We start from the raw sequence: 17,328 nt of genomic DNA, 5'->3' as shown, positions 1-17,328 counted from the left end.
TCCTTTAAGACATTGGCAAGTCAGGGTCTTTTTCAAGCACGTACAGTTGAAGTCGGAAGTTTACATACACTTACGCTGGAGTCAGTAAAACTTGTTTTTCAACCACTCCACACATTTCTTGTTAACAAACTATAGTTCTGGCAAGTCGGTTAGGACATCTACTTTGTGCATGACACAAGTAATTTTTCCAACAATTGTTTACAGACAGATTATTTCACTTATAATTCACTGTATCACAATTCCAGTGGGTCAGAAGTTTACATACACTAAGTTGACTGTGCCTTTAAACAGCTTGGAAAATTCCAGAAAATGATGTAATGGCTTTTGAAGCTTCTGATAGGCTAATTGACATCATTTGAGTCAATTGGAGGAGTACCTGTGGATGTATTTCAAGGCCTACCTTCAAACTCAGTGCCTCTTTGCTTGACATCATGGGAAAATCAAAAGAAATCAGCCAAGACCTCCAACATTTTTTTGTAGACCTCCACAAGTCTGGTTCATCCTTGGGAGCAATTTCCAAACTCCTGAAGGTACCACGTTCATCTGTACAAACAATAGTACGCAAGTATAAACACCATGGGACCACGCAGCCGTCATACCGCTCAGGAAGGAGACGTGTTCTGTCTCCTAGAGATGAACGTACTTTGGTGCGAAAAGTGCAAATCAATCCCAGAACAACAGCAAAGGACCTTGTGAAGATGGTACAAAAGTATCTATATCCACAGTAAAACGAGTCCTATATCAACATAACCTGAAAGGCCGCTCAGCAAGGAAGAAGCCACTGCTCCAAAACCGCCATAAAAAAGCCAGACAACGGTTTGCAACTGCACAATATAAATATTGTACTTTTTGGAGAAATGTTCTCTGGTCTGATGAAACAAAAATATAACTTTTTGGCCATGTTGACCATCGTTATGTTTGGAGGAAAAAGGGCGAATGCTTGCAAGCCAAAGAACACCATCCCAACTGTGAAGCACAGGGGTGGCAGCATCATGCTGTGGGGGTGCTTTGCTGCAGGAGGGACTGGTGCACTTCACAAAATAGATGGCATCATGAGGAAGGAAAATTATGTGGATATATTGAAGCAACTTCTCAAGACATCAGTCAGGAAGTTAAAGCTTGGTTGCAAATGGGTCTTCCAAATGGACAATGACCTCAAGCATACTTCCAAAGTTGTGGCAAAATGGCTTAAGGACAACAAAGTCAAGGTATTGGAGTGGCCATCACAAATCCCTGACCTCAATCCTATAGAAAATGTGTGGGCAGAACTGAGAAAGCATGTGCGAGCAAGGAGGCCTACAAACCTGATTCAGTTACACCAGCTCTGTCAGGAGCAATGGGCCAAAATTCACCCAACTTATTGTGGGAAGCTTGTGGAAGGCTACCCGAAACATTTGACCCAAGTTAAACAATTTAAAGGCAATGCTACCAAATACTAATTGAGTGTATGTAAACTTCTGACCCACTGGGAATGTGATGAAATAAATAAAAGCTGAAATAAATAATTATCTCTACTATTATTCTGACATTTCACATTCTTAAAATAAAGTGGTGATCCTAACTGACCTAAGACAGGGAATTTTTACTAGGATTAAATGTCAGGAATTGTGAAAAAAAGAGTTTAAATGTATTTGGCTAAGGTGTATGTAAACTTCCGACTTCAACTGTAATTGTAATTTTGAAGGACGTCAATATTATACAATTGTATAATTTATATAATTGTACATATAGGGCCTAATATAGAACCTCCACCAAAAAAGCCTGCCAATTAATTTTTTTAAGTAGTCCATTACCACTTTAAGAGTAATGCATTTTTTAGGCCTTGCCAATGCATTGATATTCAAATTATTATTACATTCTACAATATGTGAGAAGAATGTGGACATTGCCTGACTAAATAGATTGGACACATGCGTGCCGATTTTTCTGTAGCCTACGTGGCTGACGCAGGCACAAATAATACATCCATGAATAGCAGTAGCATTAATCTCACCATTTGAATCTCACCATCGCTGTTTTATAATGAGAAAGTGACCAAAAACGAGGTTCCTTTTTAATGGAAAGATTTGTATGGAAAGAAATCAATCACAAAAACGGATCAAAAATTAAATCACGGATAGTAATAAAGGGAGCAGGAGAACTTATAAAAATGTATTTTCAAATTGAGGAAACGTCTGATTTTCAAGGTAGACCTATTCCAGTACTTGAATATCTGAGCTCCATATTCAAGTTCAAGTAGGCTACTTCAAGCCCCTTGTATTGTTTAAAATTGCAGGTGTAACATGGAAAACAACATGTATTTGTCATGTTATTTCATTACCAGATCATATTGTGAATAAGCCAACTAGGCTATGTAATTTGTTTTCATTATATCCAGAATAATTATTTGGAAGAGCGTTGGGTGTTGCGCAACAGTCTATCCTACACAATTGTGCAAAGTAAGAGCGTCTGCTAAATGACGTAAATGTAAATGTAAATGTAAATGTAGACTCGGTGTCCAATCCAAGGCACAAAAACATATGAAAACAGGAACTAATTACCTTGATGCTTTCTCTGTTAAATCCAACAAGACCCTGCTGTAAATCAAGCAGAAAACAACAGATGATCAACATAAATTCGCTAGGGATATTAGATACAACATGGATCCAGGCACAGCTGTCTTCACCGGCATAATGAATGAGACTCCTTCAAGACTGTTGTAAAAGGATTCCAGGTGAAGCTGGTTGAGAGAATGCCAAGAGTGTGCAAAGCTGTCATCAAGGCAAAGGGTGGCTACTTTGAAGAATCTCAAATATAAAATATATTTTGATTTGTTTAACACTTTTTTGGTTACTACATGATTCCATATGTGTTATTTAAGCTTGTTGTGTACAGCAGGAAGGGGCAATTCACTCCAAAAAAGTAATTGTTGGAACATTTCTAGCCTGTCTATCTATGGGTAACATGATTGACGTGTTATGCTCAACCCGCTCAGTTTTTCACCACAAAACACCAGAATATTATTTGACTATTAGATGTTCAATGTTTCTTTTGAAACAAATATTTAAAAAGGAATAGTTTCACCAGATTAAAACAAGAGTTCAGTTCACATAACAGGGTTGACCATAAAATGAGGGACAGACGTAACTTAATCACATGAAATAAATAATAATCTTCAGAAATAACTTTGTCAAAGCAACCAAATAACTACGGGTTTACTATGGTCGTGAAAACGTGGCGTATATTAGGAGGTTAGTGGTTTAAGATCTTCCTAGAAGTCACAGACGGTTCACAGAGGGACATGTCAAAATGCTGAATTTTGGCACTTTAGCATGTGTTTATTCATATGGAAAATCAGATGTATTTAATTATCCATGTGGTCTATATTAAAGGGCACTTCATTTCATTAACAGGCTTTTAAAATTCAATATTGGTGCATTATTTCTACTTATTTCTACTTAACATGTCAAAAGGCACTCATTTCATGGAATTATATAGTATATTAAGTTCTGCCCATTGGACGTAGGTTGCAATGCTTTTGTCAAGTTTGTTTGTTTATTTGTTATGCACATGAAAGACACGGAGTCACTAAATGACCGATAATGTATCATGTTTGCATGTTTTAATAGCCTATTACAAGACTTGGAGGCATGGCTTGTTGGGGGATTTGTCTTAGTCCTTTTTGGCCTCCCATGAGACGGATTGTCATGCCAGTTAATGGGTTCTGTTGTGTTCTGTGTTTAAAGGTTAGGCTTGTCTGCAGTCTTAATGAGACTGACAGAAGTGCATGTGATACCATTTCGTTACAATATGATCTGGCCAGTTTTTTATATTTGCCTTACATTTTAATTTAAAATATGTCTTACAAATACATTTAAATCCATGTTGGAATATATTTGGAAAAAATATTCAATTGATGAACAAATGTGAAAATGTTTTCAGAATGTATTTTGAAATATATTGAATGCATTTAACATACACTGAGTATACAAAACATTAGGAACACCTTCCTAATATTACATTGCACCCCTATCTTTTGCCGTCAGAACAGCCTCAGTTCATTGGGGCATGGACTCTACAAAGTGTCGAAAGCTTCCCACAGTTGTGTCAAGTTGGCTAGATGTCCTTTGGATGGAGGACCATTATTGATACACACAGGAAAATGTTGAGCATGAAAGACCCAGCAGTGTTGCAGTTCTTGACACAAACCGGTGCGCCTGGCACCTACTGAATTGCACACATACACAATCCATGTCTCAATTGTCTCAAGGCTTAAAAATCCTTCTTTACCCTGTCTCCTCCCCTTCATCTACACTGATTGAAGTGGATTTAACAAGTGACATCAATAAGGGATCATAGCTTTCACCTGTCAGTCTGTCATGGAAAGAGCAGGTGTTGTTAATGTTTTGTACACTCAGTGTATATAGTGATATACATTTTACAGTTTTTCATATATACATTCTAAATATATTCTGTTGGAATATATTTAAAATGTATGAAATGATTTTGCGTATCCTAAATTTAGATTTTTTTTAAAAGGTAGGCTACATCTATCTATATAATACAACGTTATTGTGAGAATTTGGAAAATTCGCTTTATCTATCATTTGGGTTGCAGAACGACCCCTGTCCTGGCATGTTAACTTACAGTGTCTTCAGAAAATATTCACACCCATTGAATTTCCACATTTTGTTATGTTACAGCCTGAATTTAAAATTGATTAAATTGAGATGTTTTACCACTGGCCTACACACAATACCCCATAATGTCAAAGTGGAATTATGTTTTTCTAAATGTTTACAAATTAATTAAAAATAAAAAGCTGAAATGTCTTGAGTCAATAAGTATTCAACCCCTTCCTTATGGCAAGCCTAAATAAGTCCATGAGTAAAAATGTGCTTAACAAGTCACATAGTAAGTTGCATGGAGTCACTCTGTGTGCAATAATATTGTTTAACATGATGTTTGAATGACTACCTCATCTCTGTACCCCACACATGCAATTAACTGTAAGATCCCTCAGTCGAACAGTGAATTTCAAACACAGATTCAACCACAAAGACCGGGGAGGTTTTCCAATGCCTCGCAAAGAAGGGCACCTATTGGTAGATGGATAAAAATTAATTGGTCCTGGTGAAGATATACATTACACTTTGGATGGTGTATCTATACAGGCGTCCTTCCTAACTCAGTTGCTGGAGAGGAAGGAAACCGCTCAGGGATTTTACCATGAGGCCAATGGTAACTTTAAAACAGTTACAGAGTTGAATGGGTGTGATAGGAGAAAACTGAGGATGGATGAACAATATTGTAGATACTCTACAATGATAACCTAATTGGCAATAAAGTAATACCGCAAAAAAATGTGGCAAAGCAATTAACTTTATGTCCTGAATACAAAGTGTTATGTTTGTGGCAAATCCAATACAACACATTACTGAGTACCACTCTCCATATTTTCAAGCATAGTGGTGGCTGTATCATGATATGGAGATGCTTGTGATTAAGGACTGGGGAGTTTTTCAGGGTAAAAATTAAACTGAATGGAGCTAAGCACAGGCAAAATTCTAGAGGAAAACCTGGTTCAGTTAGCTTTCCGTCACACACTGGGAGATGAATTCACCTTTCAGCAAGACAATAAATAACCTAAACCAAGAAGACAGTGAATGTATTTTGTGTAGATTGTTGACATAAAATTATAATTAAATTAAATTAATTGTAATCACACTTTGTAACACAACAAAATGTGGAAAAAGTCAATGGGTGTAAATACTTCCTGAAGGCACTGTCCTGCTGGCATTCTGAGGATGCAGAGAAACCCCTAACTCTTGTCTTTATCCTGGGGTAACATTACCATCTGCTGGTGCAAGCTAGTTTTACACACACGCTTGCGCACACACACACACACACACACACACAAATGCACACACTTACACACACACACACACACACACACTGTAGTGGTCTGTCTGGCAGAGTGAAATTGGCTCAGTGAAGGTCTTTGACAGGTGGACAACTGCTTGTGAGGTCAACATGATACATGGTCAGCATAGAAGAAGGGAAAAAAAGAAGTATGCACATCCTTCAGAGGCTAATGCACTGTAGAGGCTAATATCCATTGGATCATCACATAATACACTTCTACCCAATCCAGTTTTAAAATGTTCCTTTTTATTTAGAAGCAATTCTATGATTTGTAAATGGTTAACATACAAGCCAATTTGATAGTAGGAATATTGCAGGTACAGCTGTTTACATCTGATTGTGATGCAGTAGTACAGTATTACAACAGTCAGTCCTGTTGACACAGTACCGTACACAGCCTTGTCCAATAAGAGACGAGCATGAACCACCCAACCAATTGACAGTCACATTGCTTATTAGAGTAGAGCAATCAGCTTATATATACCATCCAGAAGAACCAATAAATTCACATATTTATATCCAACATGATCATTGGACTATTGGCCCATGCATATACTGTATATTGTAAAAATATAACATTTTGAATAAATACTAAATATATTTAAGAGCAAATGTCAGACAATACCAGATGTATTTTTCACAATACTGTATCTACAGGTAATTATCCATATATGTATTTAACCAGTAGAGGTCAGTCTTCAGCTCCTAAACTTGGTTTCTGATGAACAGGTGAGAAAGACAACACCTCTCCAGCTGGTGAGTACAGCACATTTCCTTTAGGACTGGGTATGAAAAATCACATTGCGTCACATACCTCTTCATTTTCTGATAGGCAAGATAGGATATTCTCATTATGTCATTACTTCACACCAGTGTCCTATACTAAGCCATTGTTCAATACAGAGAAGAGGTGGGTGTGGAAGAGAGAGGTGCAATCCCCTAAAAACAACCTTTCTACTTTTCTAGCAGTGAAAGCAGCCTGTGGTGTCTGTACGGGAGAAGGGGTTGTAATATTACTAACTGACTGAAACGTTACAGAAAATGTGACAACCCCCTACTACATTATGGCCAGTGACGGATAGTAGTCTCCTGTAATGCTTCCTGTGCTCAGTGGTGTGATGTTGTTCCATAGTCCTGTAGAGATATAACAGAAGGCTGCTGAATGACACTGTATCTGGAATGTAAAATTGCCTGACATTCTCTGTGCATTTTGTAGCGATTTGGGTGCATATATTATTTTATTTGTAATCTATAAGCAGGCAGATAGAGGAAGGGATGCATTACAGTGGAGTGAGTGAGAGTGTGTGTGTGTGTGTGTGTGTGTGTGTGTGTGTGTGTGTGTGTGTGTGTGTGTGTGTGTATGTGTGTGAGGTGTGTGAGAGACAAAGAGAGAGATATAAAGAGACAGAGTTGTAAATTGTTCAGTAGAGTATTACATAGACAGTTGCTACAACATACTGCAGTTTAGTAGCGTGTGTCGATTCTGCGAGGGTTGTAAAATTGCTGCAACCTACTGTACAACCTTCATATTGGAAGACGTCTAAGTGAGTCAATCGTCAGGCCATACTGACGAAAACCAAGCATTGATATGTACGGCGTGTGTCAATCAAACAGAGTAAAACAAAGTGCATTACAAAATAAATATAGAGTGTGTATTTGATCAAACGCTATAATAGCATTCAGACTTTATGATTTAAATAAATGGCTTATGTCCAAATATAAAAGAATAGTAATGTCATCAATAACCACGTTTCCATCCAGTTTTCATGCGAGTAAAGTCATACCGTATAAAAAAAATCACGACAGCTGTGATGCAAACAGGACATTTCGGTACAATTTTATAAATGCCAACAGAGAATTTGTTTGTTAGACATGGTGGGATATTTTTGTGTCGGTAAAATGTATTTTGCGAGAAATGCCAGTGGAAACCTTTATGCGCAAATACTGATATAATAACCATTATATCGAAGCAAACTTTGAGTCATGTGATTATATGTTGTGTGGTCCTCCGACTACAATTCGGGAAACCATGCAGTTTATTAGGCAACAGATTATGTCAATTATGATGAACTTCACAGGGTGTTGAAAGTGCACGCTATGAGCTTGATGTTCCTTTCCAATAAATATTGAGGGTCTTATTCTGGTGACATGATGATCGATGCTTCACTGCCATTTGACAAATGCAAATATTCTTATCCATAATAATCTCATCATGTAGATTAACCTACCCGCACTGTATCTGCTAGCTGTTGGCTAGAGCGCATGTGCCAAAACCAGAGTAGGAATATTGTCGCCCTGGCTCTGGGGACTCTTGTATGTTGAGCCAGGGTGTTAGTTTCTTTGTGTAGTGTCTATGTTTCGTTTTCTATGTTCTGTTCTAGGTTATGTGTTTCTATGTTGGCCGGGGTGGTTCTCAATCAGAGGCAAAGAGAATCAGCTGTTGCTTGTTGTCTCTGATTGGGAACCATACTTAGGCAGCCTTTTGTGCACTTGTGATTCGTGGGATCTTGTTCCGTGTAGGTTTGTGTTATTGACCGAGGACTTCACGTATCGTTTTGTTATTTTGTTGTTGTATTGTGTCGTGTTGCTAAGTACTATTAAAGTATGTACTCGTATCACGCTGCGCCTTGGTCCGCTCATTATGACGATCGTGACAAATATTGAAAATTAAGGCAACAGTTTTTGTGTCAAAACTAGTTTAAAATGTGATGGAAACACATTGACTCAGGTCTATGAACGTTTGAACATCTTGAAGAACAATCTGGCTTTAATGGCCATGTACTCTTATAATCTCCACCCGGCACATCGAGAAGAGAACTGGCCACACTTCAGAGCCTGGTTCCTATCTAGGTTTCTACTAGGTTCCTGCCTTTCTAGGGAGTTTTTCCTAGCCACCATGCTTCTACATCTGCATTGCTTGCACATTTTCTTTATGCGGATTTTAGAATATTCGGATGAAAATCTGTTGCCAATTGGATGGAAACCTAGCTACAGGTATAAAAAGGAAGGAAAAACATATTATTGATAATAATATGACCGATTTTTAAGGTAGATCATGTGTTTAAGATTATTTTGGCCTAAATAGCTATTTTTTTATTAGAAAGCCACAATCCATCATACCTCTGTTGTCCTTCTGCCCTCTTCCTGGATCACCTGTCAATTACCACTGTCGTCACGGCTACTGGGTTTTTGAGTGTAACATTGACTGGCTACCAAACACTTGATACATTATTCCCACCCACTAAATGTTGGCAGAAATGTGAAGAATGTGTGCTATTCTGGTTCCCTGTGGCTCAGGTCCAGTAAGCCTATCTGTGAGCTGAGCTCTGGTCGGTGGGGAGATATAGGCAGTGGTGGTGAATACAGCCTTTGACTGTCCTCCAGACAGTCTGGAAAAGGGTATGGTCCATGACAGTGGCAGCTGGTGGGAGGAGCTATAGGAGGACGGGCTCATTGTAATGGCTGCATTGGAATGAATGGAACAGAGTCAAGCATGTGGTTTCCATATGTTTGATGAGTTTGATACTGTTCCATTCATTCCACTCCAGCCATTACAATGAGCCCGTCCTCCTATAGCTCCACCCACCAGCCTCCTCTGGTCCAGGGAAAGCGGTCCGGGGTATAGTGGGTCCAGGGTGGGTGGGGTAGGGGTTAGAGAGGGGCTACTGGGGGGGAAGAGAGGTGGTGGAGGGGTTGGAGGCCTGGGTGGTGGTGGAGTCTGAGTGGGACTTGAGAAGGTCAACTAGCTCAGCATTGGAGGCCGCTACCACCACCGACAGAGCACTCTGACCATCCTAGAGAGAGAGAGAGAGAGAGAGAGAGAGAGAGAGAGAGAGAGAGAGAGAGAGAGAGAGAGAGAGAGAGAGAGAGAGAGAGAGAGAGAGAGAGAGAGAGAGAATGTTGATTCACTTTTAGAGTAAACAAAAACGGTGTGGGTCAATCATGTTTGAACAGTGAACACTGTCCTCCCCACTAGCCAGAGAATGTGTGCTTTAGACTCCTCCCTCCCTCCCTCCCTCCCTCCCTCCCTCCCTCCCTCCCTCCCTCCCTCCCCCCTTCCCACAGTAGGACCAACAGGAGAAACATGAGACCTGGGTAATGAGCATACAGCTAAAACCTACACCCCAAAAAAGGTCATCTTCACAGTGGGCCAGTGGTGCAATGGATAATGCGTCTGACTACGAATCGGAATATTCTAGGTTCGACTCCTGGCTGGCTTGTGGGATGTTTTGCATTAGGGTCTCTTCATGGGTATAAATTAAGTATTGTTGAATTGAACACATAGTGAGATAAATATGGGACCAGAGTGAGAGCAGGAAAATACCATGTCAGGGCCATGGGAAAGGAAGAGCTAGAGAGCTGGATAGAGAGAGTGATATTTACAGCCTGTCTGTCTCAGCCACAACCCAGCACACATACATATGTCTGAGGTTCCAGGGTCTACATTAGCTCCTTGTCTGACTCTGCCCTGGAGGCCTAAGGTCTGATTCTAGCCATAGCCTCCGCGCAATTCACGCACAGACACCGCTACACATCCAGTACAGTGTAATACCTTCTAGGAGGGATTAGCGTGTCAAACCCAGAGAGACATCACTGCAAAACAGTCATTAACCTAGCAGCTATTTCCTACCATATCTGGCTGCCCATGCTGCTATCACTCCGTGGAGGTAAAATAGGATAGTGTGTTTCTGGTCAATTCCCTGCAGCTCAAAGGTTAGGGGATTTGACATCGTCTGAGAGTCTGTGTGCTCGTCACATTCAAATCAATTAACAAGATGCACTTCACAGTTTTAGCCAGGTAGTGGCACTGTTGTCTTGTTTTGAAATGCAACATTTTGGGAAGTCCAAAAGTAACTGTACTGTATGTATCACAGGAGGCTCATAATAATGACCGGAATGGAGCAAATGGAAATGTATTTGATACCAGTCATTACCACGAGCCCGTTCTCCCCAATTAAGGTGCCACCAACCTCCTGTGGTATGTATGTGTTAATGTTCGTGTGTATGCCCTGATGTATTTCTGTGTACAGCATGTGTGTGCGTGCGTCCCTACCTTGTCTGTGAGACTGGTGTCACAGTGTCCAGACTCCAGTAGCACCCGAGCGATCTCGGTGTGACCGTGCTCACAGGCACACATGAGTGCGGTCGAACCATCTTTGTCCTGAATGTTGAGGTCAGCTTGGCAGCTCAGCAGCAACCGCACCATGGCTGTACGACCATGGCTGACCGATAGCATCAGAGCCGTCTGCCCTGCCTAGATACCAGGAGAGAGAGAAGTAAGAGAAAAGAAAAGAAGACAGGAAGGAAATGTGAGAGAGGGAAACTATACAGTGAGGGAAAAAAGTATTTGATCCCCTGCTGATTTTGTACATTTGCCCACTGACAAAGACATGATCAGTCTTTAATTTTAATTTCAATTTGAACAGTGAGAGACAGAATAACAACAACAACAACAAAAAATCCAGAAAAACGCATGTCAAAAATGTTATAAATTGATTTGCATTTTAATGAGGGAAATAAGTATTTGACCCCTCTGCAAAACGTGACTTAGTACGTGGTGGCAAAACCCTTGTTGGCAATCACAGAGGTCAGACGTTTCTTGTAGTTGGCCACCAGGTTTGCACACATCTCAGGAGGGATTTTGTTCCACTCCTCTTTGCAGATCTTCTCCAAGTCATTAAGATTTCGAGGCTGACGTTTGGCAACTCAAACCTTCAGCTCCCTCCACAGATTTTCTATGGGATTAAGGTCTGGAGACTGGCTAGGCCACTCCAGGACCTTAATGTGCTTCTTCTTGAGCCACTCCTTTGTTGCCTTGGCCATGTGTTTTGTGTCATTGTCATGCTGGAATACCCATCCAAGACCCATTTTCGATGCCCTGGCTGAGGGAAGGAGGTTCTCACCCAAGATTTGACGGTACATAGCCCCGTCCATCATCCCTTGGATGCGGTTAAGTTGTCCTGTCCCCTTAGCAGAAAAACACCCCCAAAGCATAATGTTTCCACCTCCATGTTTGATGGTGGGGATAGTGTTCTTGGGGTCATAGGCAGCATTCCTCCTCCTCCAAACACGGCGAGTTGAGTTGATGCCAAAGAGCTCGATTTTGGTCTCATCTGACTACAACACTTTCACCCAGTTCTCCTCTGAATCATTCAGATGTTCATTGGCAAACTTTAGACGGGCCTGTATATGTGCTTTCTTGAGCAGGGGGACCTTGCGGGCGCTGCAGGATTTCAGTCCTTCACGGCGTAGTGTGTTACCAATTGTTTTCTTGGTGACTATGGTCCCAGCTGCTTTGAGATCATTGACAAGATCCTCCCGTGTAGTTCTGGGCTGATTCCTCACCATTCTCATGATCATTGCAACTCCACGAGGTGAGATCTTGCATGGAGCCCCAGGCCGAGGGAGATTGACAGGTATTTTGTGTTTCTTCCATTTGTGAATAATAGCACCAACTGTTTTCACCTTCTCACCAAGCTGCTTTGCGATGGTCTTGTAGCCCATTCCAGCCTTGTGTAGGTCTACAATCTTGTCCCTGACATCCTTGGAGAGTTCTTTGGTCTTGGCCATGGTGGAGTGTTTGGAATCTGATTGATTGATTGCTTCTGTGGACAGGTGTCTTTTATACAGGTAACAAGCTGAGATTAGGAGCACTCCCTTTAAGAGTGTGCTCTTAATCTCAGCTCGTTACCTGTATAAAAGACACCTGGGAGCCAGAAATCTTTCTGATTGAGAGGGGGTCAAATGCTTATTTCCCTCATTAAAATGCAAATCAATTTATAACATTTTTGACATGCGTTTTTCTGGATTTTCTTGTTGTTATTCTGTCTCTCACTGTTCAAATAAACCTACCATTAAAATTATAGACTGATCATTTCTTTGTCAGTGGGCAAACGTGCAAAATCAGCAGGGGATCAAATACTTTTTTCCCTCAATGTATATGTTTGTGGTAGGAAGAATGTGTGAGAGGAAGAGAATCAAGTACAGGCAAGTACTCTGGTCCTGAGTGACGGAGTGAGTAGGTTAGTATTGAGTATAGGTATTTCTTGTTAAATATATATGTATTTTTTTGGCACACAAGAAAATACAAAACAAAATTATAAAGGTTTAAAAGGTAAACAACAACAAACTTGTGCAGGAGAGGTAAGAAATCCAGAGAGGCGTGTAGGTGACTGTGTGTACAGGTGTTTCAGTGTCTATAGAATGGCTTGTACAATAGATAGCTGAGTAAATATACAGTCTGTGACTGCAGGTGTGTGTGAATATACAGTGGCTCAGTGTTAATGTGTGTCTGTGAGTGTACAATTGGTTAGAGTAAATGTGTCTACAGGGGTGTGTGTGTGTGTGTGTGTGAGAGAGAGAGATAGAGTGTGTACATGTTTTGTGTACCTGGCGGGCGCGGGCGTTGACATCTCCCTGTCTCAGCAGCTGCAGAGCCACCTCCATGTCCTCTGATCTATCAGCAGCTGTTAGGGAGGCCAGCATCACTGCTGTGTAGCCCGCCTTGTTTTGGATGTCCACCTCACACAGACCTACACACACACACACACACACACACACACACACACACACACACACACACACACACACACACAGTACACACAAAAAAAAAGTATGAGTACATGAACATACACACATACATACAGTGAGGGAAAAAAGTATTTGATCCCCTGCTGATTTTGTAGGTTTGCCCACTGACAGAGAATTGATCAGTCTATACTTTTAATGGTAGGTTTATTTGAACAGTGAGAGACAGAATAACAACATAAAAATCCAGAAAAACGCATGTCAAAAATGTTATGAATTGATTTGCATTTTAATGAGGGAAATAAGTATTTGACCCCTCTGCAAAACGTGACTTAGTACTTGGTGACAAAACCCTTGTTGGCAATCACAGAGGTCAGACGTTTCTTGTAGTTGGCCACCAGGTTTGCACACATCTCAGGAGGGATTTTGTTCCACTCCTCTTTGCAGATCTTCTCCAAGTCATTAAGATTTCGAGGCTGACGTTTGGCAACTCAAACCTTCAGCTCCCTCCACAGATTTTCTATGGGATTAAGGTCTGGAGACTGGCTAGGCCACTCCAGGACCTTAATGTGCTTCTTCTTGAGCCACTCCTTTGTTGCCTTGGCCGTGTGTTTTGGGTCATTGTCATGCTGGAATACCCATCTACGACCCATTTTCAATGCCCTGGCTGAAGGAAGGAGGTTCTCACCCAAGATTTGACAGTACATGGCCCCATCCATCGTCCCTTTGATGCGGTGAAGTTGTCCTGTGCCCTTAGCAGAAAAACATCCCCAAAGCATAATGTTTCCACCTCCATGTTTGACGGTGGGGATGGTGTTCTTGGGGTCATAGGCAACATTACTCCTCCTCCAAACACGGCGAGTTGAGTTGATGCCAAAGAGCTCGATTTTGGTCTCATCTGACCACAACACTTTCACCCAGTTCTCCTCTGAATCATTCAGCACAACACTTTCACCCAGTTCTCCTCTGAATCATTCAGATGTTCATTGGCTAACTTCAGACTGCCCTGTATATGTGCTTTCTTGAGCAGGGGGACCTTGCGGGCACTGCAGGATTTCAGTCCTTCACGGCGTAATGTGTTACTAATTGTTTTCTTGTTGACTATGGTCCCAGCTGCCTTGAGATCATTGACAAGATCCTCCCGTGTAGTTCTGGGCTGATTCCTCACCGTTCTCATGACCATTGCAACTCCACGAGGTGAGATCTTGCATGGAGTGTAGGTCTACATCCTTGGAGAGCTCTTTGGTCTTGGCCATGGTGGAGAGTTTGGAATCTGATTGATTGATTGCTTCTGTGGACAGGTGTCTTTTATACAGGTAACAAGCTGAGATTAGGAGCACTCCCTTTAAGAGTGTGCTCCTAATCTCAGCTCGTTACCTGTATAAAAGACACCTGGGAGCCAGAAATCTTTCTGATTGAGAGGGGGTCAAATACTTATTTCCCTCATTAAAATGCAAATCAATTTATTACATTTTTGACATGCGTTTTTCTGGATTTTTTTGTTGTTATTCTGTCTCTCATTGTTCAAATAAACCTACCATTAAAATTATAGACTGATCATTTCTTTGTCAGTGGGCAAACGTACAAAATCAGCAGGGGATCAAATACTTTTTTCCCTCACTGTACGTATGCATGCACATACGTATGCATGCAATCACTGGAAAATAAACTGGATGCTCTACGATCGAGACTATCCTACCAACGGGACATTAAAAACTGTAATATCTTATGTTTCACCGAGTTGTGGCTGAACGACGACACGGATAATATAGAGCTGGCTGGGTTTTCCGTGCATCGGCAGGACAGAGAAGCTACGTCTTGTAAGACGAGGGGTGGAGGTGTGTGTCTATATGTCAATAAAAGCTGGTGCGCGATGTCTAATTTTAAAGAAGTCTCGACGTATTGCTCGCCTGATGTAGAGTACCTCATGATAAGCTGTAGACCACACTATCTACCAAGAGAGTTTTCATCTATATTATTATTATTATTTACCACCCCAAACCGATGCTGGCACTAAGACCGCACTCAACGAGTTGTATAAGTGCTCATCCAGAAGCGGTGCTCCTAGTGGCCGGGGACTTTAATGCAGGCAAACTTAAATCTGTTTTACCTCATTTCTACAAGCATGTCACATGTGCAACCAGAGGAAAAAAAACTCTAGACTACCTTTACGTAACACACAGAGACACATACAAAGCTCTACCTCGCCCTCCATTTGGCAAATCTGACCATAATTCTACCCACCTGATTCCTACAAAAGCAGGAAGTACCAGTGACTCGTTCAATGTGGAAGTGGTGAGATGACGCGGATGCTACGCTACAGGACTGTTTTGCTACCACAGACTGGAATATGTTCCAGGATTCATCCAATGGCATTGAGGAGTACACCACAACAGTCAATGGCTTCATCAATAAGTGCATCGAAAATGTCATCCCCACAGTGACCGTACGTACATATCCCAACCAGAAGCCATGGATTACAGGCAACATCCGCACCGAGCTAAAGGTTAAAGCTGCTGCTTTCAAGAATCCAGACACTTATAAGAAATCCCGCTATGCCCTCAGATGAACCATCAAACAGGCAAAGCATCAATACAGGACTAAGATTGAATCCTACTGCACCGGCTCTGATGCTCGTCGGATGTGGCAGGTCTTGCAAACTACTACGGACTACAAAGGGAAACCCAGCCGCGAGCTGCCCAGTGACGCAAGCCTACCAGACGAGCTAAATGCTTTTTATGCTCGCTTCGAGGTAAGCAACACTAAAGAATGCATGAGAGCACCAGCTGTTCCGGATGACTGTGTGATCACGCTCTCCATAGCCGATGTGAGCAAGACCTTTAAACAGGTCAACATTCACAAGGCCGCGGTGGCCAGACAGATTACCAGGACGTATACTCAGAGCATGCGTGGACCAACTGGCAAGTGTCTTCACTGACATTTTTAACCTCTCCCTGACCGAGTCTGTAATACCTACATGTTTCAAGGAGACCACCATAGTCCCTGTGCCCAAGAAAGCGAAGGTAACCTGCCTAAATGACTACCGCACTGTAGCACTTGCGTCAGTAGCCAGTAGCCATGAAGTGCTTTGAAAGGCTGGTCATGGATCACATCAACACCATTATCCCAGAAACCCTAGACCCACTCCAATTCGCGTACCGCCCCAACAGATCCACAGATGACGCAATCTCAATCACACTGCCCTTTCCCACCTGGACAAAAGGAACACCTATGTGAGAATGCTGTTCATTGACTACAGCTCAGTGTTCAACACCATAGTGCCCACAAAGCTCATCACTAAGCTAAGGATCCTGGGACTAAACACCTGCCTCTGCAACTGGATCCTGGACTTCCTGACAGGCTGCCCCCAGGTGGTAAGGGTAGGTAACAACATCTGCCACGCTGATCCTCAACACGGGGGCCCCTCAGGGGTGCGTGCTCAGTCCCCTCCTGTACTCCCTGTTCACCCATGACTGCATGGCCAGGCACGACTCCAACACCATCATTAAGTTTGCCGATGACACAACAGTGGTAGGCCTGATCACCGACAACGATGAGACAGCCTATAGGGAGGAGATCAGAGACCTGGCAGTGTGGTGCAAGGACAACAACCTCTCCCCTCAGTGTGAGCAAGAAAAAGGAGCTGATCGTGGACTACAGAAAAAGCAGGGCTGAACAGGCCCCCATTAACATCGACAGGGCTGTAGTGGAGCGGATTGAGAGTTTCAAGTTCCTTGGTGTCCACATCACCAACAAACTATCATGGTCCAAACACACCAAGACAGTCGTGAAGAGGGCACGACAACACCTTTTCCACCTCAGGAGACTGAAAAGATTTGGCATTGGTCCCCAGATCCTCAAAAGGATATACAGCTGCACCATCGAGAGCATCCTGA

General features: G+C 42.0%; 1 protein-coding gene across 1 annotated transcript in view; it reads right to left on the bottom strand.

Annotated features, from left to right (window-relative positions):
- Positions 1–9,567: 9,567 nt before the first annotated feature.
- The window catches only part of kank4 (KN motif and ankyrin repeat domains 4), a gene marked incomplete at its 3' end in the record, with an annotated part of 49,124 nt that continues 41,363 nt past the window's right edge, over positions 9,568–17,328 (bottom strand). The window contains exons 7-9 of the mRNA XM_084191178.1: positions 13,295–13,437; positions 10,959–11,159; positions 9,568–9,699 (exon numbers count right to left, since the gene is read on the bottom strand). Coding sequence (XP_084047304.1) covers positions 9,568–9,699; positions 10,959–11,159; positions 13,295–13,437 — 476 coding nt within the window. The remainder of the gene's footprint in view (positions 9,700–10,958; positions 11,160–13,294; positions 13,438–17,328) is intronic.

The sequence above is a fragment of the Coregonus lavaretus genome (assembly GCF_964263955.1).
Source record: "Coregonus lavaretus genome assembly, contig: HAP1_SCAFFOLD_1390, whole genome shotgun sequence".
Taxonomy (NCBI): Eukaryota; Metazoa; Chordata; class Actinopteri; order Salmoniformes; family Salmonidae; genus Coregonus; species Coregonus lavaretus.
The sequence above is the reverse complement of the archived record's forward strand: the minus strand, read 5'-3'. Positions and strand labels throughout refer to the sequence as shown.